The following is a 24,904-nucleotide window of genomic DNA, read 5'->3' on the forward strand; positions in this document are numbered from 1 at the left end:
ATTGGGCAGCGACGGGAGAGGTGGGTGGTGATTGGGCGGCACCCGGGAGGCTCCCGGGTGAAGGCGCGGGCGCGCGAGCGGGAGTTCCGGCGGAGGCCCGTGCTGAGGGCTGGCGCCTTCACCATGGCTTCGGCTGAGCTGGACTACACCATCGAGATCCCGGATCAGCCCTGCTGGAGCCAGGGTATGGAACGAGGGTCGGGTCCAATCGTGGGGAGGTAACCTAACGAGTCTGTGGGTCGCAAGCACAGCTGTGGCTCCGCCCCTCTCGGAGTCCCGCCCTCTCGCGACCCGCCCCCTCACGGGGTCCCGCAGGTCCTGGACTTGGTCGGGCCCACAGAGCCCCACCCCCGTGCAAGCCCCGCCCCCGGAGTGGTCGCCGCGTCCGAGCCCCGCCCCTTCCCTGCGGCCTCGGCTCCGTTGGGGGCTTATTTCTGTCTTTTCAGTTGGAGCTCTCAGGTCCGTGCCCTCGTTTCTCTCCTCGCAGCTGAAGGCTGCCGAGGGCAGGGGCTGTCCTGATTCCTTTGGGCTCAGGCTTCCCACTTCCAGCCTCTCTTCGGCGGTTGTGGCTAGGGGACCCACCCATTATTTTCCACCCACTGTTTTCCCGGGGGTCCTTGTAGAAGCCCGGGACACGGGACTCATCCCTCCCACTCTCCTTGGCAGGGGTGAACCGAGCAGTCTCTGCCGTCAGGTAGAAGTCGGTTCAGATCCTTTGCAAAACGAGGCTACCGATAGTAACCTCCCTTCCAGGGCTGTTGGTTGCACAACTGAGGTAATTTGTGTAAAGGACCCAGCATAGTGCCTGGGATGGAGTAAATATAATGATTAACATTACTCCTCGCTAGAGTCGTATCATTAAAGACAGTTGTGTGGGAGACTCCACAAAATGAGTAGCCTGTAGAGCAGGCCTGCAGTGAGAGTTGGATTGGGGGCCCAGAGAATGGAAAGTTTGGCCCCGACAGGGAATTATGATAGAGGAGGCTTGAGGTACTGAGCCCAGCATGTCTCTCCCTGCTTTAGTTCACATGGCCTTTCCGCCCTCCAGTCTCACTGCCAGCAGCTCAGCCTCTGGTATGGCTACCACAGTGATCTTCCTTAATAGAGAGGTTTGCTCTTGTCACCGGTCTGCCTCAAAGCCTTCCGTGGCTCCTTATTGCCCTCAGGATAAATCAAGTTCAGGTTTCGTCACGTGGCATTCAAAGTCCTTCGCAGTTTAGCAGCCCCTGCGTATCTCTCTGATCATTGTGTCCTTCCACTGTTCAATTTGCGTTTTATGTTCTGGCAACCCAAACTGCTTGTGATTCTCCACACACTTCTTGCTTCTCCGCCTTTGCTCCTGTCTGGAATGCCCTTTCCCCTCTGCTGCCCCACACTGCCCCCTCGCTTGTCCTTGTCCAGTTCGTCATTGAAGGCTTAGCTCAGATGTTGCCTCCTTCAGGAGAGCCTCCCCAAGCCCCTCCCATAGCATCTTGTGTTATTGGTTGGGGTCTAGGAGGAGAGGGCAGCCCCTAGGCTCCCACAGGACAGATGGCCCTAGACCAATTCTGTTGCCTTAGAGCTGGGTATGGTGGCGTAGGGCTCTTGGGCTTATGGATGTAAAAATGCTTTTGAAAAGTTTTGGCCTCAGGGGGAGATGAAGCCAGTTAATATTATTGCCCTTGGAGAGCCACCAGCTGCAAAGGGCTGGAGCTGCCCACTGTGTGGATAGGAGGGCAGATGTTCTCTCTCAGCCCAGGTGGGCAGCCTGGTGGTTTTGGTTTGCCATTCACTTCTACCTCCTACTGGTTTTATGGCTTTGGCAAGTTACTGAACCTTCTTGAGCCTCGGATTCCTCCATTGTAAAATGGGAATTATAATGGTGCCTCCTTCACGGGATTGTGAGGGTTTACAGGACAGTGACTGGATGTGTGTGCCTGGTGTCTCGGTGTATCTCCTGTGCTTGTGGCTCCCCTCACTGCTTCAGGAGGCGGGGTCCTAGAATTGGAAGAAACCTCAGGGGGCCATTTAGTCCTACCAGCATGAGGGTATTCTGTTGCTTCCAGACCCTTCTCTGATAGGATGCTTCCTCCCAAACATCCTGGCCTGCTGTAGGTAACTGGGATTGTTAGAAAGCACTTCCTTTTCTTGAGCCACAATAGGCCTTCCTGTCGTTTCTGTTTTCAGTTCAGCATTTGCTGTGTCCTGGCCGCCAGTTAGTTGCTGGTGCCTCAGAAGTGACTCACGCACAGGTTCCATTCAGGGAGCTGTGGTTTTCAGGACGGGTGAGGATTTATAAGCAGGTGGTTTCACAATGATGTGGTAACTGCAGGACTAGAGGGTCGGGGTGGGTGCAACACAGCAAGATAATCTCTCTTCTTCTCTCTTCAAGAGGTCAGCTCATGCCTTCCACACATCTCTGTTCTCCAAGAGAAATATCTCTAGGGCTGTCGTCAGCTGTCCTTCCTCTGATGTGGTTCTAAGAATCTCCTCCATCTGATTGCTTCTCTGGATCGGCTTTAGTTCATCATGCCTTTCCCTCTCAAAGCGCATGCCCCAGAGCTGAGCTAGAGGGGGTAGCACCCCTCAGCGGGAGATAACAGCACCGTGATCCCCTGAATCTGTTTCCCATCTGCAGAGAGCTCCCTCCAGTCTGACATGGCTTCACGTGGGGATAGCCTGTGCGGATCCTGGAGATTGTCTTTCTTTTGCATTTGCTGTTTAATGGTGGAGAAGTATGTAGGACAATCATGTTTGGTTTCTGGAATTTCTTTCCCCCATATTTGAAGATCAAAACTGCAGTGCCCAGCACTGCTGTGAGTTGACAGGTGAGCAGCTGCTGCTGGCATATCAGTTACCCAGTTACCTAGAAGGCAGCTGCGGGTCTGGGATCGTTCAGAGCCTGGGCTGGGCAGTCTAGGATCCTTCTGCTGGGAATCCCACCAGCCAGTATCTGTGACTGCCCATGCTGGGAGAGTAGTCGGCCTGGGCCTTCGCTGAAGCTGATCCCTTGACCTGGAATCTCCCTGCTTCCTTCTCTGACCAGTGATCCCCTTCCTCTCCTAATACTCTGCTCCCACCTCATTTCCTTGGGGAAGGTTCTGTTCTCCTGGCTCCCATAGCAGGGATCCCTTTTATAGTGCTTTTGGTGGTTTTGCTCACTGTTGCTAGGGCCTGCCAAGGATGAGGTGCCAAATGAGCTGAATGGAGTCACTTGGCAGCTCTGCGGGCCCGAGCCAGAGATGCCCTGACATCCAGGCTGAGGCTACGCTGCCCCTTCTCCCGTCCGGAGAATGGTCAGCCAAGTCCTGCCCCAGGGCCCCTCTTTGGCTTGCTGGCAGGCCAGGAGGCCTTCTTAACAGCACTGTATTGCTCTCATGTTCAGTAAACATTTTCAGAAATAATTGATTCACAAGGTCTGGACAAGGGGCTTACCCTTAGAGTACAAGGAAGGCCTTTGGAGGTCACAGAGAGGGGAAGTGACGGGTTTATTGTGAGCCCAGGTTTTATTGTGAACCTGCTCTTCTGCTAAGCACTCGCCAAAAAAAAGAAAAAGGTGGGGACAGAAAAAAAGGCCACTTAATCTTCAGGAAGCTTTTACTGGCACCTGGGAAATAGTCTGGAGTGGTTTTGAACACCATGGTGGGCCCCAGTGGTTGTGGTGGGCTTCTTGGAGAAGAGTGGCCCAAGCTGGACCTAGAGCTTCACAGGGCTGATGGGTAGATGGTGAGCAAAGAAAGCGCAGAAGGGCACTGGGGGTGGGGGGACTGAGGTGGTCCCACAGAGCTGTCACACCAGAGAGGCCTTAGAGGCCCAGGTGAAGAGTGAGTTGGGACTTCAAACTCTCCTTGCCTGTGTGGCCCCCTGTTTTTTTTTTTTTAAACAGAGGAGTTTAATTTACAGGCATACCTTGTTTTACTGTGCTTTGCTTTACTGCACTTCGCAGATATGCTTTTTTTTTTTTACAGATTGAAGGTTTGTGGCAACCTTGCATCAGGCAAGTCTCCGGGCGCCGTTTTTCCAACAGCATTTGCTCACTTCGTGTCTCTGTGTCACATTTTGGTAATTCTCACAATATTTAAAACTTTTCCATTATGATTATATTTTTTGTGGTGATCTGTGATCAGTGATCTTTGATGTTACTATTTTCATTGTTTTGGGGTGCCACGAACCCCACCCACATAAGACAGTGAACTTAATCGATGACTATTGTGTGTGTTCTAACCGCTCCACTGACCGTTCCATCTTCCCTCTGCCTCTCCTTGGGCTTCCCTATTCCCTGAGACACAGTATTGAAATTAGGCCAGTTAATAACCCTACAGTGGCTTCTAAGTGTTCAAGTGAAATGAAGAATCACAAGTCTCTCACTTTAAATCAAAAGCTAGAAATGATTAAGGTTATTAAGGAAGGACTGTGGAAAGCTGAGAGAGGCTGAACACTAGTCCTCATGTACCAGACAGCCAAGTTGCGAAGGCAAAGGAAAAGTTCTTGAAGGAAATCCAAAGTGCTACTCTAGTGAACATGTGAATGATAAGAAAACAACCTTACTGCTGATATGGAGAAAGTTTGAGTGGTCTGGGTAGAAGATCAAACATTCCCTTAAGCCAAAGCCTAATCCAGAGCAAGGCCCTCACTCTTTTCAATTCTTTGAAGGCCGAGAGAGGGGAGGAAGCTGCAGAAGAAAAGCTGGAATCTGGCAGAGGTGGGTTCATGAGGTTAGAGGAAAGAAGCCGCCTCCATAGCATAAAAGTATAAGGTGAAGCAGCAAGTTATGGTGTAGAAACCACAGCAAAGTTATCCAGAAGAATTGGCTAAGATAATCCATGAACGTGGCTACACTAAACAACAGATTTTCAATGTAGATGAGACAGTCTTATATTGGAAGAAGATGTGATTTAGGACTTTCATAGCTAGAGAGGAGAAGTCAATGCCTAGCCTCAAAGCTTCTAAGGACAGGCTGACTCTCTTGCTAGAAGCTAAGGCAGCTGGTGACTCTAAGTTGAAGGCAGTGCTCATTTACCATTCTGAAAGTTCTAGGACCCTTAAGAATTATGATAAATCTACTCTGCCTGTGCTTTATAAATTGAACAGCAAAGCCCGGATGACAGCACATCTTTTACACCATGGTTTACTGAATAGTTTAAGCCCACTGTTGAGACCTTCTGCTCAGAAAAAAAGATTCTTTTCAAAATATTACTGCTCATTGACAATGTACCTGGTCACCCAAGGGCTCTGATGGAGATGTATGATGAGATTAATGTTGTTTTCATGCCTGCTAATACAACATCTATTCTGCAGCCCATAGATCAAGGAATAATTTCAACTTTCAAGTCCTATAATTTAAGAAATACATTTCTTAAGGCTATAACTGCCACAGAGTGATTCCTCTGATGGACCTAGGCAAAGTAAATTGAAAACCTTCTGGAAAGGAATCTCTATTCTAGGTGCCATTAAGAATATTTGTGATTCATGGGAAGAGGTCAAAATAGCAACATTCACAGGACTTTGGAAGAAGTTGATTCCAACCCTCGTGGGTGACTTTGAGGGTTCAGCACTTCAGTGGGGGAGGTAGCTGCAAGAAAGAGCAAGAGAACCAGAATTAGAATTGGAGCCTGAAGATGTGGCTGAATCGCTGTCATCTCATGATAAAACCTGAACAGACGAGGAGTTACATCTTACGGATGAACAAAGAAAGTGGTTCCTCGAGATGGAATTTACTCCCGGTGAAGATGCTGTGAAGATTGGAAATAACAACAAAGGATTTTAGGATATTCCATAAACTTAGTTGCTAAAGCAGCTGCAGGGTTTGAGAGGATTGACTCCCAATTTGGAAACAAGTTCTGCTGTGGGTAAAATGCTGTCAAACTGCATCACATGCTACAGGGAAATCATTTCTGAAAGGAAGAGTCAATCAATGTGGCAAACTTTCTTTTTTCATTTTAAGAAATCACCACAGCCACCCCAGCCTTCAGCACCCACCACCGTGACCAGGCAGCGGCCGTCAACATCGAGGCCAGACCCTCCACCAACACAAAGATTATGACTTGCTGAGAGCTCAGATGATGGTTAGCATTTTTTAGCAATAATGTATTTTCTTTAAAGATTTTATTTATTTATTTGTCAGAGAGAGAGAGCACAAGCAGGGGGAGCAGCAGGCAGAGGGAGAGGGAGAAGCAGGCTCCCTGCCGAGGAAGGAGCCCAATGCAGGACTCGATCCCAGGACCCTGGGATCATGACCTGAGCTGAAGGCAGATGCTTAACCGACTGAGCCACCCAGGTGTCCCAAACAATAATGTATTTTTAAAAGATTTTATTTTTTAATTTTTTAAAGTAAACCACACCCAATGTGGGGCTTGAACCCACAACCCTGAGGTCAAGGGTCGCACGCTGTACTGACTGAGCCAGCCAGGAGCCCCAGCAATAAAATGTTTTTAAGTTAAGGTATGTACATTGTTTTTTTAGACAATGCTAGCACATACTTAATTGACTACAGTATAGTGAAAACATACGTATGCACTGGGAAACCAAAAAATTTATTTGACTCACTTTATTATGATATTCATTTTTTTGGGGTTGTCTGGGAACGAGCCCACAATATCTCCAAGGTATGCCTATATTTTTTGGAATCACAGTCTCTTTCACACATTAATAAAAACCCTTTCTAATATGTCTGCTCTGTCCCAGGTGCTGTGCTAGGCTCTAGATTTGAGATCTAGACCTGGTGGACCCTGTACAGGTCTCCTTTCTCTGAGCTCACAGGGTTTCTCTTGCCCTTTTTCTGTTGACCGTGTCCTGCTCACATACTAGGCCTGCCAGGAGCATCTATTATTAATGGCAACCACCTTGTGAAGGAGGGAGAGGTCTTACTCCATTTTACATACGAGGAACAGAAACTCCAGGCAGCTGAGGTATCTTACCCCAGGTTATCCCAGATTTCAACTCCGGAGCTCCACTCCTCAGCTAGTACATGCAGATTCTTGTTGACATTAGGAAGTGTTGCTTGAATACAGTTTCATTTCTAGGACACAATTAAGGACACACACAAAGAAAGAGGTGTCCAATAGAGTCCTTTTATAATAGTAAAAATTGGAAATATCATGTCCAATAATGGGAGATTGGTCACCACAAATTATGAAATATTCTACAGTCGCTCCATAGCCACTAAAAAGAGTGATGTAGAAATATGTAAGCTGACAGGGAGAGAGGTTCACAATATATTGCTAAATGGAAGAAAGCAGATTACAAAACAGTGGGATTCCAATTTTATTAGACATTCATTTTCTCCTTTTCTATAGGACACATGTGCTGCTCGTGAAGGAGTAGTATCTTGGGTTCATTGAACTCTTTCTTTGTGCCAGGTACCATGCTAAGCCCTTGACAGACATTATCTTATTTAATCTATATATTAATAGCCCCATTTTACAGATAAGGAATTTGAAGTTTAGGGAGTTTGCGCAAGGTCTGTTTCATAGTTACTCATGGCGAGCCAGAGATTTGGACTCAGATAAGGTTTTGTTTTATTTTTATTTTTGTAAAGTTTTTATTTTAATTCCAGTTAGTTAACATACAGTGTAACATTAGTTTCAGGTGTACAATATAGTGATTTAACACTTCCATACAGCACCCGCTGCTCATCATGACCAGTGCACTCCTCAATCCCCATCACCTGTTTCACCCATTCCCCCACTCCCCCCTCCCCCAGCATCAGTTTGTTCTCTATCCTTAAGAGTCTGTTTCTTGGTTTGTCTCCCTGTCTTGAATTCAGATATGGTTTTATAAAGTATGTACTCTTAAGATACTGTGCTACTTTCCTAGGCTCTTATTTCAAAAAGTAAAAAAAAAAAAAAAAAAAGGAAATTTTTAAATAAAGTAATTTAAATATATAAATATGGGAACTGTGGAGCACCTGGCTGGCTCAGTTGGTAGAGCGTGTGATTCTTGATCTTGGGGTCATGAGTTCAAGCCCATGTTGGGGGTAGAGTTTACTTAAAAAAAAAATAAATACCGGAACTAGATATGTAAGAATCTAGATAAAGTTTTTCTGGGGAGTAGAAGAAACTGAGGATCCTTTTATTCTTTGCATTTTAAAAAGAAAACAGATTCTTTGCATTTTGATTCTGGCTTACAGATAAAAAGCAAATATTGTGCCATAGACCCTTATGCCTTGTCAGCCTTTCCTTTGTCTTCTTCACATGCCCCTGGGATATACATAATCTAATTTATGCTTTAGTTTTATGACTTGAACTGTTGTACAATATATGTATCTGTAATTCTTCTATTATTGGTGTCAGTATTGTTTTGTTGAGAAATTCTAGAGGACAGGGAGCCTGTGAGATTAAATTGTTTTGTGGGTGCTCAAGAATCATGAGGGTTGAGAAGAATACTTCTGCCTTGCCAAGGAGCTAAAATAACATTTTAACTCTCATTGCAAAAGTGATACATGTTGATTTTAGAAAATGGTTAAAAAAAATAACGAAAAAGCAATTGCTTCTAGTCCCAGAAATAATTACTCTTAATATTGGATGTGTTTTTTTCTATGCATAAATATATGTGTGTATATGTATATACATAAATATATATGCACCTCTAAATATATGTATATATTCTGTTGTATATGCTGCTTTTCAACATGCTTTTTCACTTAATGTATTACTACTAATTTTTTAAAAGATTTTGAAAGTAATCTCTATACCCACCATGGGACTTGAACTTACAACATCAAGGTCAAGAATCGCATGCTCTACAGACTGAGCGAGCCAGGCAACCCTATTATTAATTTTCAAAAATAATAGCATTATTGAGATATAATTCACATACCATAAAACTCACCCTTTTAAAGCTGTACAATTCATTGTTTTTTAGTATATTCGCAGAATTGTGCACCCATCACCACTAACTCCAGAACATTTCCATCACCTCAGAAGAAACCCTATACCCATTAGTAGTCACTCCCCATTCCCCCCTCCCTTTAGCTCCTGGCAACCACTACTCTGCTTCTTTATGGATTTACCTATTCTGGACATTTCATATAAATGGAATCATGCAATATATAGTTTTTTGTGGCTGGCTTCTTTTACTTAGCGTAGATTTTCAAGGTTCATCCATGTTGTAGCCTGTGTCAGTACTTCATTGCTTTTTTATGACCAAATGGTATTTCGTTGTATGGGATATACCACATTATTGATAGGCATGTGGATTGTTTCTACGTGGTGGCTCTTGTGAATATTTGTGGTTATGAAGATTTGTGTACAGGTTTGTGTGTGGACGTATGCGTTCACTTCTCTTAGGTGTGTGATGACGTAGGAGTAGAAGTGCTGGGTCCTGTGGTAACTTGAAGTTTAGTGTTTTTTTAGGAACTGCCAAACCGCTTTCCAAACTGGCTGCACGTTTTTGCGTTCTTACCGGTAGTGTATGAGGGTCTAATTTCTCCACATCCTCATCAACACTTGTTACTATCTGACTTTTTTTTTTTTTTTTTTTTTTTTTAAGATTTTATTTATTTATTTGAGAGAGAGAGAGAGAATGAGAGACAGAGAGCATGAGAGGGAGGAGGGTCAGAGGGAGAAGCAGACTCCCTGCCAAGCAGGGAGCCCGATGCGGGACTCGATCCCGGGACTCCAGGATCATGACCTGAGCCGAAGGCAGTCGCTTAACCAACTGAGCCACCCAGGCGCCCCTGACTTTTTGATTATAGCCATCCTAGTGGGTATAACGTGGGATCTCACTGTGGTTTTTATTTTCATTACCCTAATGAGTATGATGTTGAGCATCTTTTCATGCGCTTATTGGTCATTCGTCTATCTTCTTTGGAGAAATGTGTATTCAAATCCTTTGCGCATCTTAATCAGGTTGTTTGTCTTTTTATTGTTGAATTGTAAGAGGTTTTTTGGTACATGCCAGATACAAGCCCCCTATCAGATATATGATTTACAAATATTTCCTCCCATTGTGGGGGTTGTTATTTTCACTTTTTTGATGGTGTCCTCTGAAGTACAAATGTTTTTAATTTTGATGAAATCCCAATTTATCTTTTTTTTTTTCTTTTATTCCTTGCACTTTTGGTCATGTCCAAGAAACCGTTGCCTAATGCCAGGCCACAAAGATTTACTCCTGTGTTTTCTTTTTTATGGTTTTAGCTCTTACATGTATGTCTCTAGTTTGCTTCATGTATTATCAAATATTTCCATATGATTAAACATTTTTTTTTCTTCGAAGTGAAATTGCTGTGTCAAAGATGGCATGTTTTTGAGAACTTTGATCCATGTTCCAAAATTACTCTTGTCCCTGTCCTTCCCCTCCACCTTCCTACCTGTCTTCCACTGTTGGGGTTCAGGCCTTTGCCTTCTCTTGCCTTGCATGTTACAGCAGCCTCCTCCCTGTTCCTAACGGACACTGCCCGGCAGTATGGCAAGCGTAGACATGGTGATGATGGGCCCCGTGGCGGTACGGCTGAGGGGCGTCTAACCCAGTCTGGCGATTGGGAGTGGGGGATGAGAAGGGGTTGCGGGAGGCTTCAGGGGAGGCTTCCTGGAAGTGAACAGTGAGCTGACTCAGGAGGTGGGGTGGGCATTAGCCAAGCCATAAACATGGAGCATCAGCACACTGGCCAGGGGGCTCCCCACTAGGGAGCGCGTGTGAGGTCCTGGAGGTGAGAGCAGGGTGGCGTGCTGGTCCAGAGAGATGGATGCTGGCTCTGCCGCTTCCTGGCTGCATGGTCTTGGGGAGAGGAACTTCCTCTCTCTGTGTTTTAGTTTTCTCATCTGTAAAATGGGAACAATAGTAACGAACTCCGAGAATGGTTGCAGGACCCAGTGAGGCAGCATCCATTGGGGCCCTGGCTGGGGGGGCCGGTCCCTGAGGAGGAGGCAGAAGATGTCAGAGTTGGATCTGTTGATGGACAAAGGCAGCTACGTGTACGCGTTTGGAGCTGAGGTGGTAGAGATTTGGTTCAGCCTGGAGGCTTGGGTTTTGTTACCCAGGGCGCCGGCGGGGGCAGTTTTTACAAGCTGGTCTCTAGACCACTTGGGTTTGGATTCCAGTTTCACTGCTTATTAGTTGTGTGACCTTGAGCCAGTTATCTATTATCTCTGTGCCTTAGTTGTTCATCAGCAAAATGAGAATAATAACAGTACATTGTTCACGGGAGTGTTGTAAAGATTAAATGAGTTGATACATAAAGTGCTTAGAATAGTGCCTGCCACATAATACTCTTTTTCCTGTTACCATTACTGGTTTTCTTGGCGCTGGGAAAGAGGGGTAGTAAGAGCTGGAAGGAGATGTGGACTTCAGAGAGGTTTGTGATGGCTTACGGGGTGGATTTGATTGCCGGCACCGGGTCATGGGAAGTCTTGGAGCATAAATGAGAGACCGAGCCAGTGCCCAAGCCTTGCCCCTGAGGCGCAGCAGCCAGAGGCCCCGAGATGTCAGCCACAGGAGGGACGAGGGTGAGACGGCCAGTGGGATAAGCATAAAAAGAACAGGGGCTTTTATGAGAGGATGGAGGAATCATGATCTGGATGTGGCAATAAATAACAATAGCCATAAGAATTACTTTTATTACTCTGGAAAGGGCAATGGGGAGCAAGAATGCTAGCTCTTTCTCCTTGGATCCATCCTTCACTTTGCAGCCACATGTTCATTCCAGCACGTTCCTCCTGCACGCCTGAATGGGCCAGCTACGGGGCTGGGCACTGGGCAGGGGGCTGTGATAAACACGCCGCACTCAGTGCCTGCCTTCACAGAGCCTGCTGGCTAAAGGGAGAGACAGACATTAAATCCTTGTGCAAGTCATTAATCAATACAGGTTGGATCCCGCCGCTTCCCCAATTCAGGATCATCATTTGCTCTCTACTGCGACGGAATAAAATTCCAACTCCTACGCATGGCTTGAAAGGCCCTGCAGGATCGCGCCGCAGTGCTACTCTCAGCAGCTCTTGCAACCATTCCTGCTCCTCACCGCGGCTTCTAGCCCCCCAGGACTGCTTGCTGGGCCTGAGACCAACCCCGGCATCTCCAGAGCCTCCTGCCCCCCCGCTCATGGCCTCTCTCCTCCTGGCATGTTCCTACTGGGCCTCCAGGGCAGCGCAGCACGTGTGTCTTCCTTCGGGAGGCCTTTCCCGGTCGCCAGCACTCTCAGCCACGTTGCTAGAGCACCTCGGACTTTCTGGGTTGTAGCACTTGAAATACAGAATCAGAAGGGGCAGCATGGCTCTGGTGGGAGGAGGTCAGGATGAAGGCTGAAGTTAGGAATGCGTAGAGAGAGTGGGGCCCCGGGAGGAGATTTTGTCGGGGGGAATGGGAGATGCCCCCGGGCAGGAGGAGCAGCTTTGGCTCAAGGGTAGCCCCGGCTGGAGTGGAGGGACCAGTTCCCTCCCATGAGGAGCACTACGGAAAGGTTGGGCTCTGGGAGTGGGCAGTGTGTTCAGGGTATCCACATTCTGAGAGCTTCTTCATGGAAATGCCTCTCTGGGGAAGAGTCAGTAAATACTACCTGAGCTGGTGAAGCCACGGATGCCTGTAAAACCTGGTGGAGCAGAAGGGAGTTTCAAGTCCAGGGGCGGATCAGAGGCCCAGCAGAAGCTGTTCTAACCTTCCTCAATTGGGAATGCACCATCACTGCTGGTGGGGGCTGGCCTTAACTTCAGGAGGCCGCCAGGGGGTGTGGCGTCCCTTGGCTGCCTTCTCTGTGTTTGAGATAAATGCCAAAGCCCTTTGCTGTTTCTTGGTGGTGGCACAGGAGGGGACCGCTGTAGGCTGGGGGAGGGGAGCCTATGCTCAGACAGCTGCACAGAGGTAAGGGAGCCTCCCTGGGGCAGGTCTCAGAAATCTAGTTCCTGGATCTCAGAGATTCACGGGCAGGTCCAAACGGGTGGCTGTTGATTGCTACCCGTGAGGCTGCTGTGGCCCGAGCTTCATGGGCAGTCCTCATCCCCAGCAGGGTTGGTCATGGGCCCCAGGGCGGCCCAGATGCCTTTCCGCCAGAAGGGCAGGGGATGGGGACACCAGGCCAGGAAAGGTGGTGCGAATATTTGGAGTGGCCTGCGTTAGGTCTGTAGGACCGTCTCCCTCCCCAGAGGCCAGGCCAGCATCGGGAGCCTGGGAGTGCTGGGACTGAGGCGCAGGCAGCTCCCACTCCAGGCTGAGTTGCAGCCCAGCCTGGGATCCCCCCGGGGGCGGGCAGTTAATCTCTGAAGGCCAGAGTCACCACTGCTGGAGAGCGGGAACGTTGAACTTTTCAATCACATTAATTTCTACAGGAAATTGTTGTCTTCCTTTTGTCCAAAGGTTAGTGATTTATATTTACCATCCTCTTAACTAGCCTTGAAATTTACTGTTGCCCGGTCACCACGGACATCCATAAATCTCGAGGTGGCAGCTGAGTAGAGCCAAGTGGCTTGATACTTGGAAGGGCACACCCTGGCCCTTGCGGGAGGACGGATAACTAGTAATGGACAGTCCCTGCACCGAAGTCCCCTTGAGTGCGTGGGTCCTTACTCGGCAGGGGAAATGAGATGAGGTCTGACCAACAAGGTTGCAGGGAAGCCTCTTAGAAAGTAGCCATGGAGGAGGCAGCTGGCCTGTGCCTTGGCACATCTCCGCAGGAGCCATGCTTCTAGTTGGGGATGGTGCTGGTGGCACAGGAGGTCTCAAGTGGCTTAGTTAGGATGGGGAGCAGGGGCCACATTCCCAGCTGTACACTTTCTGTGTGACCTTAGGCCACTATCTTAACCACTCTGTGCCTCAGTGTCGTCATCGGCAATAATCCTCATAGTGTTGTTATGAGTGTTAAGTCTCAGTAAATACTGGCGATGATTATTCTCTGGCAGGACTGGGTGGGTGGTTTGGTGTGATCCCTCAGGGTCTGCTCTACCTCCCTGTTGGCACTATCTATCCATTTCTCCTTTCAAGGTCTCCTTCCTCCAACTGCTTGTGTGATTAGAATAGGGCTGGCAATTTTTTTCTGTGAAGGGCCATAAGTATTTTAGGCTTTGCAAACCATAGGGTCTCTGTTGCCACGAGTCAACTCTGCTGTTCTATCATGAAAGCAGCTATACAATAAGTAAATGAATGAGCGTGGCTGTGTTCCAATAAAACTTTATTGTGGACATTTCATAGAACTCTCATGTGTCACAAAATATTAGTTCTTTTGATTCTTTTTAACCGTTTAAAAATAGAAAAACCATTATTCTTTTTAGCGTGCAGTTCATACAAAACCAGACCGTGGGCCAGATTTGGCCCATGGCTTGTAGTTTGCTGACCTCTGGATTAGAAGGTGAAATTGCATGGAGAAAGTTCTCACTTTTCTCGCCTGGGCTATGTCTTTGAGTTACTGAAAAAAAGGTGCCCTCATGTGGGTTTTTGCAGTGACCCTGCATTGCCTCCTGAGAGGCTTAAATGCCACTTCTGCGGCGGGATAGAGGAGGGAGCCCGTGGGAACCTGAGGCACACGTGCTGGCAGGATGTGCCGAGGTCTGGCACCTGTTGGTTCCCTGCCTACCGCTAGATTGGCTTTGCATTGGCCAGTCACCCTCACCCCACATGCCACCTCCAGTGCTGACAGTGCCACCATGTCTGTGTTCCAGAGAACAGCCCCAACCACAGCGGGAAGGAGGTGGGGACTCGACAGCCTTTGGTGATTCTCTTGGGCTGGGGTGGCTGCACCGACAAGAACCTTGCCAAGTACAGCGCCATCTACCACAAAAGGGTGAGTACTGCAGGCTTGTGGACATGCAGCGCCCGGGGTGCAGCTGGCCGCTCTGGGGGGCACTCGGCCTTGGCTGCTGTCATTGCTGGGCTCCAGCGACCGCCGACCGCCAGTGTGACAGGCCCGGCTCTGAGAACAGCCTGTGAGGAAGACACTGGGCTCATGGGGACTTTGGCAGGATTATCCCTCCTTTGCTGCCAGCTCTTTGGCCGGGTCTGTCTCCTTCAGCCCCCCAACCTGCTTCCCCTTCCTTCCTCCCCAAGCCCCACGGTGGGCAGTCCAGCCCTGATGTGCTTCCAGCTGGGGAGTTGGCCCAGACCTCCAGGCTGTTGTTGCCCGGATGGGCAGCAAGAGCCTGGGCCGAGTGTGCTGGGCATAGGGAGTACTCCCAGGATGTTCTCCTTTTCTGCGCAGGTGAGTTTCTGTCTTAGGGTTGACCGTGGCACCTTCGCATTCCCATAGGAGGAGGGCTTCTTGGAAAAGAGATTCAGGCTGGAGGTTTTCTGGCTTCTTCTTAGGCCACCCCAGGAGTTGGATGTAGAGCTTGTGGTAACTGGAGAGAGCCTTAGGACGGCTGGTTATATTTTGGAAGCCCCTTTCACATCTTTGGCCTCTGGCCTGGCCCTGCCCTCCTCAGCAGGAAGACGCCAGTACAGACAGCCCTGGTTGCCACCTGGAAGCCCTGGGCTGAGGAGGAGTGGAGACCTCCTGGGAGATAGGCCAGTCAACACCCCCAGCCCCTCGCCGCAGCCTCCCTCCACTGGCCTCCATCTGCACTGGGCCTGAGGGGTGTGTGGCCCTGGAATGGGAGAAGGGTCGGGGGGAAAATGTTCTGAGCTTGAGGCCTTACCCCAACCAAGAAGGCTGGTCCTCTGGTGTCGCCTTTTACGAATAGCTCTGCAGCTAAGTTTCAGCGACTTCTGAATTCCACTCACTGGGCCAGGCCTGTTTTGTCTGACTTCTCCATTGGACTAAGATCCCTGAGGGCAGGCCGAAGAATAGGAATAGGTGAGTGTGGCCAGACAGAGAATGAAAGAAAGGGCAAGTGTCAAGAGAGGAGGCTGGGAGGGGTCCTGGGGGGAACTGCGGCGGGGGGTGTGGGGTTAGATTCCAGGGAAGGCAGCGGGGTTGAGTTGGCAGGGCTGGCGGAGGGGTCCTCTGGGAAAGGAAGGGGGTCGGGACAGGATGGGTGTGGAGAAAAAAATGTTCCAACTCCAAACTCCTGATACTTGATTATTTAAAAGAAAGTAAAAATACCATATCTACACCTAGAGATGACCTCTATTTACTCGTTCGTGCCCATCCTTTCAGCTTTTCTCTGTGTGTAGCTTTTCTTAACCTAATGAGATCTACTGAATATACTTTTTTTTTAAATAAAGATTTTATTTATTTATTTGTCAGAGAGAGAGACAGAGAGCACAAGCAGGGTGAGCGGCAGGCAGAGGGAGAAGCAGACTTCCCGCGGAGCAGGGAGCCCGATGCAGGACTTGATCCCAGGACCCTGAGATCATGACCTGAGCCGAAGGCAGACGCTTAACTGACTGAGCCACCCAGGTGTCCCAGCTTCTGAATATACGTTTTGCATCCTGCTTTTTTTCAGATCATGATCTCCACCTTGCTTAATCTGTTTTCATCTCCTTGAGTTCCCAGTCCTTATTCAGATTCTCTCACAGTCTCCAAAATGTCCTTTATAGCTGATTTGCCCAAACCAGGATCCAATCCAGGATCACCCATTGCGTCTAGTTACTTTGTTTCTTAAGGCTCTTTTATTTTTTTTTTAAGATTTTATTTTATTTTATTTTATATTTTAAAGATTTTATTTATTTATCTGACAGAGAGACAGGAGAGAGGGAACACAAGCAGGGGGAGTGGGAGAGGGAGAAGCAGGCTTCCCGCCGAGCAGGGAGCCCGATGCGGGGCTCGATCCCAGGACCCTGGGATCATGACCTGAGCCGAAGGCAGCCGCTTAACCGACTGAGCCACCCAGGCGCCCCTAAGATTTTATTTTTAAGTAATCTCCACCCAACGTGGGGCTACCAGAGAATATATCTAGGAGTGCACGATCCCGAATGCTGCTAGAAGGAAAGTAGGATGGGCGCTAAGAGGTGTCATGGGATTTGGCCATTTGGGAGAGCGTGGGTGACCTTGGTGAGAGCAATGCAGGGGAGTCAGTGGGAGGGGACGAGGTGGAGAGGGCAGGTGTCAAAAAGATTGTCTGGGAAGGTGGAGAGAGGGTGGGATAGAGTTAGAGGGGAACACAGTGTAATGGCAGAGGCTTTTTATGGTTTTGTTTATTTGAGAGAGAGTACTCAGGTATGGGGGGAGGAAGGTCAGAGGGAGAGGAGGGAGAGTTTTTTTTTTTTTTAAGATTTTATTTATTTATTTGACAGAGAGCGCGCACAAGCAGGGGCAGCAGCAGAGGGAGAGGGAGAAGCAGGCTCCCCGCTGAGCAGAGAGTCTGATGCGGGGCTCGATCCCAGGACCCTGAGATCATGACTTGAGCTGAAGGCAGACGCTTAATGACTGAGCCACCCAGGCACCCCAAGGAGGAGGGAGAGTCTTAAGCAGATTCCCTGCTGAGTGTAGAGCTGGATGTGAGGCTCCATCTCAGGACTCTGAAGTGACAACCTGAGCCGAAACCAAGAATCGGGTGTTTAACGGACTGTGCCATCCAGGCGCCCTGAGGCTTTTTTTTTTCTTTTTTTTTTTAAATGAGATTGGTTTGACAGAAATCTGGAGAAAGGAGGAAACTGAGAATACAGGAGAGGGAGGCAAGGACCCATGGCAGGGCCTCGGGGCTGAGTGTGCCTAGAGATGGAGAACCGCTTGGCTGGGGGATGGGGGGGGTGGAGACTGGGATCCGACTTGCAGGGACTTCTAGGAGCATCTGACTGGGGAGGTGGCAGCGGAGATGCAGGCACCTGGGAAACCTCAAAGTGAGGCCCAGACCGGCAGGCACGGGGAAGCTTGGCAGGCATGTGCCCTTCCTGGGGAGTGCTGGGCCCTCAGGGGGGGAGTTCCGCGTGTGCACTCACAGGTGATGCAGAGTTGGAGGGCACAAAATCGTGTGTGTCCTCATAGGTGGCGTGTTCGCAGGAATTGCTGTTTATTTCTGCGTGTGAATGCTCCAGGGGAGGAGTGTGTATGTGCGCGCGTGTGTGTGTGTGCGCGTGTGTGCTCTTGAAGGGAGCAGAGCGTGTAACTGGGTACCTGCCAGCAGTGCGTGTGCATGTGGGTGTCTTGCCGGCTACTCAGATGGTGTGGTGGGTACCCCGTGTGTCCACATGTGGGATACGGTGTGGGTGGGCTTCGTTTAGTTCTAGGGTTGCGTGTGTGTGGAGGTGTGATGTGGGAGTGTGTTTGCATTTGTGGGAAATGCTGTGTGTTGGTTGGGGGGGGTGGAAGACATTTCACATGCCGTTGGGAAGTTAGAACAGAGCACTTGATGAAATTTCCTAGAGCCTGAGGGGCCAGGTGGCATCAGTGGCCCCCTCTGCAGAGTCCTGGGAGGGGGGCTTAGGCATGCCAGGGCCCTGGTGACAATAGTGCCAGGGGGAGTCGGGGACAGATGTCAGATTGGAGCCAGCGGGAGGGGTGAAGTTAGGGGGCTGATGGCAGGGTTCTTTCAGCTGACCATCGTGTTTAGCTCTGCGTCATTCACGTACCGTGGTCAGAGGGTGTCCTCCGTGTTATCAGTCCTGCCGCCACTAATTACTGCTACTATTAGTTGACTTTGTGCCAGGTCCTGTTTGGGGCACTTGAGGTATGTTTTTCCGTTCAGTCTTCACGATAACCCCGCGAGACGGACGTTAACCCAGTTTACAGGTGGAAGCACAGGCCCAGGAAGATGAAGCAAATTGTTCTTCACCCCTACTGTTAATAAGTGGTGCCAGGAATCGAACCCAGACCTGTGTGACCCCAGAGCCCGCCTAACTCAGTTCCCCTGACAAATGGCCCTTTGTCTCTCGAATAGGACAGTGAGAGGGGATTAGCACCGAGGCACGTGGCTTTGGCTGCCTTTTCTACCTGACCTAGAAGAGGATCTGTCTGGAGATTTTGAGGCATACTTGACCCAGGCATTGAGGGGTGCAGAAGCCTACGAGATTGGCTCAGGTTTTAGAATTTGAGGAACAACAGTGTTTACTATATTTGGAATTTCAGGGTGAGTGGGAGGAGCGATCCCGGGCCTTGGAACCAGACAGATCGGGGTGCCAGGCCCCTATGCCGGAGAGCATGGCCTGTGCTGTCAGGGTTCTGCCGGAAGGCCGCCGTGGCCGGAGACTGACTTGACGCGGTCTGGCCCACGAGTGGCCTCTGGTGGCCAAGGCTGGGCATGCAGGCCGTGTCTGCGTATTGGGTTTTATGGGGGTAGCTCCTTGTGCCTGGGAGGGTGGGGCTGGTGCAGAGCAGTCACTGCAGCAAGGTGTCGCCAAGCACGAGCCCTTAAATATGCTGGAGTTGAGCAGATGCGCTGCAGGGGGGAAGGGGGCGGGCACGGGCCGGAGTAAGACTGTTCTGGTCAGCCAGAGCGAGCTCCAGGCCTCACCCAGCGGGCTCGGTGGCCGTGGCCAGCATGAAGTGGTTATTCCACAGCTGGGCCTTGCGAGTACCTTGCACTCTGGAAGGCACCCGTCTGTGAGTGGTGAGCTGGTGCCTGGAGCACTGCTAGACTTGTAGCTGCTGGACATCTCTGACACTAGCTTGTAGTCCCCCCTCCCCGCCGCCCCCCATCCCTGAGGACCGACCCGGCCTCTCTCCTCTCCCCAGGGCTGCATCGTGATCCGATACACAGCCCCATGGCACATGGTCTTCTTCTCCGAGTCCCTGGGCATCCCTTCACTTCGTGTTCTGGCCCAGAAGCTACTTGAGCTACTCTTTGATTACGAGATTGAGAAGGAGCCCCTGCTCTTCCATGTCTTCAGCAATGCCGGTGTCATGCTGTACCGATACGTGCTGGAGCTCCTGCAGACCCATCGGCGCTTCTGCCGCCTGCGTGTGGTGGGCACCATCTTTGACAGCGGCCCCGGGGATAGCAACCTGCTGGGGGCTCTGCGGGCCCTGGCAGCCGTCCTGGGGCACCGGCCCGCAGTGCTGCGCCTGCTGCTCCTGGTGGCCTTCGCCCTGGTGGCGGTCCTGTTCCATGTCCTGCTCGCTCCCCTCACGGCCCTGTTCCACACCCACTTCTATGACAGGCTACTCGATGCAGCCTCTCGCTGGCCAGAGCTCTACCTCTACTCAAGGGCCGACGAGGTGGTCCTGGCCAGGGACGTGGAACGCATGGTGGAGGCTCGCCTGGCACACCGGGTCCTGGTGCGCTCTGTGGACTTCGTGTCATCTGCGCACGTCAGCCACCTCCGTGACTACCCTACTTACTACACGAGCCTCTGCGTCAACTTCATGCGCAGCTGTGTCCACTGCTGAGCTCCTTGTCCCACCCACCCAACTCCTCTCTGCTCCAGAAATAAATGCCCCCCACCTCCCCACAAGCTCTGTCTGTGGGTGGCGGGGCCCTCTTCTGCTTCAGCTCCTTGACAGCCCTTTGGGACTCTGTGGTCCCGCAGGTAGAGAATTCCCATTGAATTTTAGCAGCCATGCGCCAGGAACCGTTTGTCCCGGGATCCTAGGCGGGGGGAGTGCCCGGACAGGTTGCCGTAGGAGTGTCGCCGTGGCTGGGTTTGGGCAGGCGCAAGTCGGGCTGCGGACGGGATCCTATAGCTTTTAGGCTGGGTAGGGTTAACAGAGTGGGGAGGGTGGGGTTGACGAGGAGCCCCAGGGTTGATCTTTAACTTCTTGAAAGGTCGGTGAGCTTTGTGCCGAGGTGCCAGGGGAGAGGGTCAGGCTGGCGCAGGGGCTGTGATTTCTGCTCCCACGCCCCGCAGTGTGATGCCACCTGCTTAGATCCCACTCGGTAGCTCACTTGGAGGGGCCGCTGTCACCTCAGTGCCAGAGAGAGGGGAGCTGAGGGTGCAGAGGTGGCGGGCCTGCCTGGGTCCACCACGCTGTGCCAGGAAAGCTGCAGCGTGTCTAACAGGCAGATGGAGTGGGGAGGAGGAGAGCAGCGCCACACAGGAGCTGGGACAAGCGAAGTCAGTAGCCCTGAAGACCAGAACCAGGGCGAGGACTCCTCCATCTCCTTGAGACCCCCTTGGATCCTGAACAGGCAGGAGAGGTGACTTCAGCCCGAGTTCTCGATCGTCTCGCATTCTCTCAGTCACTGCTGCACAATGCTGGCCCATAGTAGGTACTCAATAAATATGTTGATTGAATGAGCTTACTGTGATATTCAAGGGACTTGGGGGGGGGCAGGGATGGGCTTGGAAAGTTTGACAGGCAGCGAAGGAGATGGCTAGCCAGGCTCTGGGTGGGAGCTGACCCTTGATATTCTCAGGACTGCTGGGCCCTCTGCCTCCAGAGCCGAGCTCGATCTGCATCTTGTCAGCCCTCTGGGATGTCAGGGACCTCAGGGACCGTTGCGGCTGCTCCCTATGCTGTGTGGTTGCATTCCTAGCCATGGCCAACAGGTGGCAGTGCTGCCTGGGCCATGAGACCACGCTTAAGGATCCCACAGCTGGGTAGGCTTCACGCCCTCGCTCGGGGTTAATAACATTGCCTGTTAGAGAGCCTACGGCCCCCAGGGTGAGAGTAACCAGCCATCAGGGACCTATTGAGTCCAAGGCAAGGAGAAGGGAGAGTTGAGACCTGAAAGGAGCCAGCCGGATGGGAACTGGGCATTACCCACTTCTTTCCAGAAACCTTAGCGGTCACTGGGGCCGCTCTGCTCTGGCAGGCCACATACGTTCCCTAGACTCTTGGGCCCCAGGATTCTTGTATTCAGGATATTCGGTGCCATCAAGCTGGGCCTGGGGCTGTGCACGGCCTTCACTGGGCTCCAACCAGGGTGACTTGTCACCTGAGTGCAGGAGGCAGGAGCTGCCGACTGGACCCTCTTCTGTCGTACACACCGAGGGCACCCCAGGTATCAGTGTGTCTAAGGTGGGGGGTTGGGGAAGATGGAGGATGGGCCTGGTGAGAATGTGTAAAGGAAAGGACTCACCTGCAGCTTTGAGCACCTGGGATGCAGATTACTCACTGACCGTGGGCAGCCTTGGGGATGACGATTTGATGAAGTGCCATCTCCAGTCCCCGATGTGAGAATCCACCTTGGACAACTGGGGGTTTCTACTGAGGCCATCTGGGGATCTAGGCAGTAGCTATTACTGGGGTGTTGGGTCACTAGAAAAAAAGCCAGGGGGGCTGAGATGGGGTCGTTTTGGTCCCTGGCTCATTTCAGGGGACTAGAGAGGGACAGAGGCTTGGGGTTTGTGTCCTTCCCTAAGCTTACAGCTGCTGCTGCTCTAGATTGGGGGATAGGGCTATGTACCCCCAAGCTCTGACCTCTTCTGTGATTAATGAGCTGACGATTCTGCATCGATAAGGAATTAACCTGGAGCCCCTACCCATCAATAGGAGTCCAGGTCCCTGGCCCCACCCCCACTGATGGAGTGCTCCAGGGCCCCCCCGAGCAGACCAACCCCGCACCCGCGCTGCTTTGCACACCCACATCCAAGTCCTCTCCCCCACACTGCTGTCAGGAATTAACCCCTTAACTGCCTCTGTCCACACCGCCCCATCACCTAGCCCTCCCTGCACAATACACACAGGCAGCAGCTGTTTCTATTGGTTTAATCCATGTCAAACGTAGTTTACAAAGGGAAAGGACAAGTACCTTTGTATAGAATATACAGACACAGCATCACACCGTGGGGCCCATGTGGGAGGGGTGGGGGAGACCACTTTCCCTGGGAAGAGCAGTTCTAATCCCAGGAATGGTTCTTGGCAGAAGGCTGGGCAGCCAGGAGCACATTCATCCAGCCCCAATCTCAGCCCCTGCTTTAGCTCGGTTCCCATTTCCTGTGTCTCCCCCCTCCCCCAACTCCTTATAAAGAGCCCCAGGAGCTAAGACTAAGGAGAGGATCGTGTCCCTTGGGGCATGTGGCCCATGTCTGGGGGAAGAAATATACACCACTGAACACCGAGCACATGGGAGAGGGAAAGGGATACCATGGGGGGGAGAGAGGCAGGCGCCCTGAGAGGTGGATGGGCCGAGCCCCCAGCCAGCCCTGAAGGGGGCACTGCTTCCAGGTGTTCTTAAAAAAAGAAGAAAATCATACAACCAAAGGGGAGGGCATGGAGTGGAGGGTGAGGAATTGTCCCATTTATACACAACATTGTAAACATACACAGTCTATATTACATGTGCTTCAGTCTGGTGTTTGCATGTCTGTCTGTCCGTCTGTCAGTCTGGGGGCTGGATCTCAGGAGCCTTGCCCCACTACTCCCCCTCACCTCCACCTCCTTGCCCCACCCTGGGGACAGAACCTGGAATAGGTACGGTCCCCAGTCTTGGTGGCAGCCAGCAGGCAGGGCCTGGGCCTCAGCCTCCACTCTGGCTCCAGAGTCCTGTGTGTGTGTGTGTGTATGTGTGTGCGCGCGCGCGCGCATGTCTGTACACGGGGAACCTGTGTGCGAGTATGTACAAGGGGGAGGGTCACGTCACAGAGGCAGGCAGGTGGGGCTGCTCGAGGCACGGCCCACCGGGGGGGCCAGCTCACAAGTAGATTCTCCGCAGGTCTCCGGGTGCCGTGATGGTGTTGCACTGAGGGCAGAGCTTCTTGGCACCCTGCAGGGAGAACGGGGAGGGCCCCGGTTACACACACCACGCCGCGTGTTTGCCCGCGAGAGCACGGGGGCCTGCAGCCGTGTCTCCCCGCACCCGCTGTGTGCTGGCACCTCGGTCCTGGCAGCCCAGGCTGGGGAGGCACGGGCGGGCCTCTGCGAGCAGGCAGGCCCGCTCCTGTGCTGGGGGGACGCCAGGATCAAACCGCCTGGCCAGCCCCGCAGCGGGAGCCCCGGTAATGAGAACAAGGCTGGGTCCAGCTGTGGCTGCGGCGGCCCTAACGAGATTACATGCGGCCTTTGATCAGGACACAGAGCCCACGTCCGGGCCTTTTATTGCTGTCTCCGGGCGACATTTTAATGGCTGCTCCGGAGCGAAGAACAGGGGCAGGAGCAGAAGGAGCTTAGTAATGGCAGGGGGAGGGGCTGAGGCCCTAGTCCTGCTTACCCACACCCAGCCTCCTCCTGACCCGGGATCTCACCAATGTGTGTGACAGAGTGGGCCTTGGGGGTGGGCAGGGGGAGGGGAGCAGGCAGTGAACCCACGGAGGGAGAGGATTTAATAAACCTGGTGGGGGAGGAGAGAATGGGGGGAGCTGGGGGGGTGAATATCCCGGCTTCCCGCTGCCGTGCTTGACGCTCATCCTCTCCCCTGCCCCTTGCACCTCCCTCCCCTCGGCAGGCTCAAACGTGAGCATGGACATATGGGCAGCACCAGAAACCGCCACCCACTCCCCAACCGCCATGCCCCCTCACCAGGGTCCGCAGCCAGCACTCCTCGCAGTGCACATGCCAACACTGGATGGACGTTAGGGGCATCGAGTAGGAGTCCTAGGGAGGAGGTGGGCACAGAAGGGGTCACTCTGAGGCTGGCCCACCCTCTAAAGAGCTCAAATCACAGTGCAGAGGCCCTTCCCAACCCCCAGAGGGCACTGAAGCCTGACCAGAGGCATCCCAGGTTCCCTTTCTCTTACCATACAGATGAGGCATTTGTAACGGTCCCCACGGGATAGCTGCCGTTCAAGTTCCCTGACCCGAGCCTTCAGGGCCTCAAACGTGGTCACAGCTGAATCTTCGGTGATTCTGGAAAGAGGACGGCATGGTTGGGCAGGCAGCAGACTGGCATGTCTAATCTGAACCTCCAGCCCACACCTCCCTTGAATTCTAGAAGTGTGTGTGTATAAATGTCTCCCAGATGTCCCTGCCCCCCACCTGCCCAAATCCTCTATCTGTAAACTCTTCCTTCTAGAATTGAACTCCTCACCGTCCTTGTTCCCCCACCTCCATCCTGGTGAATTTCCAAACCAGATACCTCGGAACCATTCTCAAACCATTCCTTCCCAGTCACCCTTGACACCTACAATCTGTCATCTAGTTCCTAGTATCTCCGTAGTCTCTCCACTGCTACAACTGGTCCAGGCCCTCATGGCTTCTCCTACAATTCCTCTGCTGACCTGAATGGCCCCTCTGCCTCCAGATCCTTCATTTCCATTCTCTCAGCGCCTAGAATTTTGTAGATTTGACCATTTCTACTTCAACATCTCA

At 51.5% G+C, this 24,904-nt stretch overlaps 2 protein-coding genes across 4 annotated transcripts in view; one reads left to right on the forward strand and one right to left on the reverse strand.

The window, feature by feature from the left end:
* Positions 1-11: 11 nt before the first annotated feature.
* Positions 12-20,949, forward strand: TMEM53 (transmembrane protein 53). The gene is made up of 3 exons (XM_078073259.1): positions 12-184; positions 14,562-14,683; positions 19,451-20,949. The coding sequence occupies exons 1-3, from the start codon at positions 124-126 to the stop codon at positions 20,102-20,104; spliced, it is 837 nt and encodes a 278-aa protein (XP_077929385.1). The 5' UTR covers positions 12-123; the 3' UTR covers positions 20,105-20,949.
* A 1,403-nt stretch (positions 20,950-22,352) lies between these two features.
* The window catches only part of RNF220 (ring finger protein 220), a 214,319-nt gene continuing 211,767 nt past the window's right edge, over positions 22,353-24,904 (reverse strand). For all 3 annotated transcript variants that reach the window (XM_078073250.1, XM_078073251.1, XM_078073252.1), the window contains 3 exons: positions 24,334-24,442; positions 24,116-24,190; positions 22,353-23,363 (listed from right to left, as the gene is read on the reverse strand). In XM_078073250.1, coding sequence (XP_077929376.1) covers positions 23,292-23,363; positions 24,116-24,190; positions 24,334-24,442 — 256 coding nt within the window. In that variant the 3' untranslated portion in view covers positions 22,353-23,291. The remainder of the gene's footprint in view (positions 23,364-24,115; positions 24,191-24,333; positions 24,443-24,904) is intronic.

Source organism: Halichoerus grypus, chromosome 5, assembly GCF_964656455.1.
Source record: "Halichoerus grypus chromosome 5, mHalGry1.hap1.1, whole genome shotgun sequence".
Lineage (NCBI taxonomy): Eukaryota > Metazoa > Chordata > Mammalia > Carnivora > Phocidae > Halichoerus > Halichoerus grypus.

Bases quoted from the DNA above. Each gene is read 5' to 3' on its own strand.
- TMEM53 (XM_078073259.1), top strand. From the start codon at position 124: ATGGCTTCGGCTGAGCTGGACTACACCATCGAGATCCCGGATCAGCCC. The intron at 185-14,561 runs GTATGGAACGAG...TCTGTGTTCCAG, and splicing joins TCAGCCCTGCTGGAGCCAGG to AGAACAGCCCCAACCACAGC. The intron at 14,684-19,450 runs GTGAGTACTGCA...TCCTCTCCCCAG, and splicing joins GCGCCATCTACCACAAAAGG to GGCTGCATCGTGATCCGATA.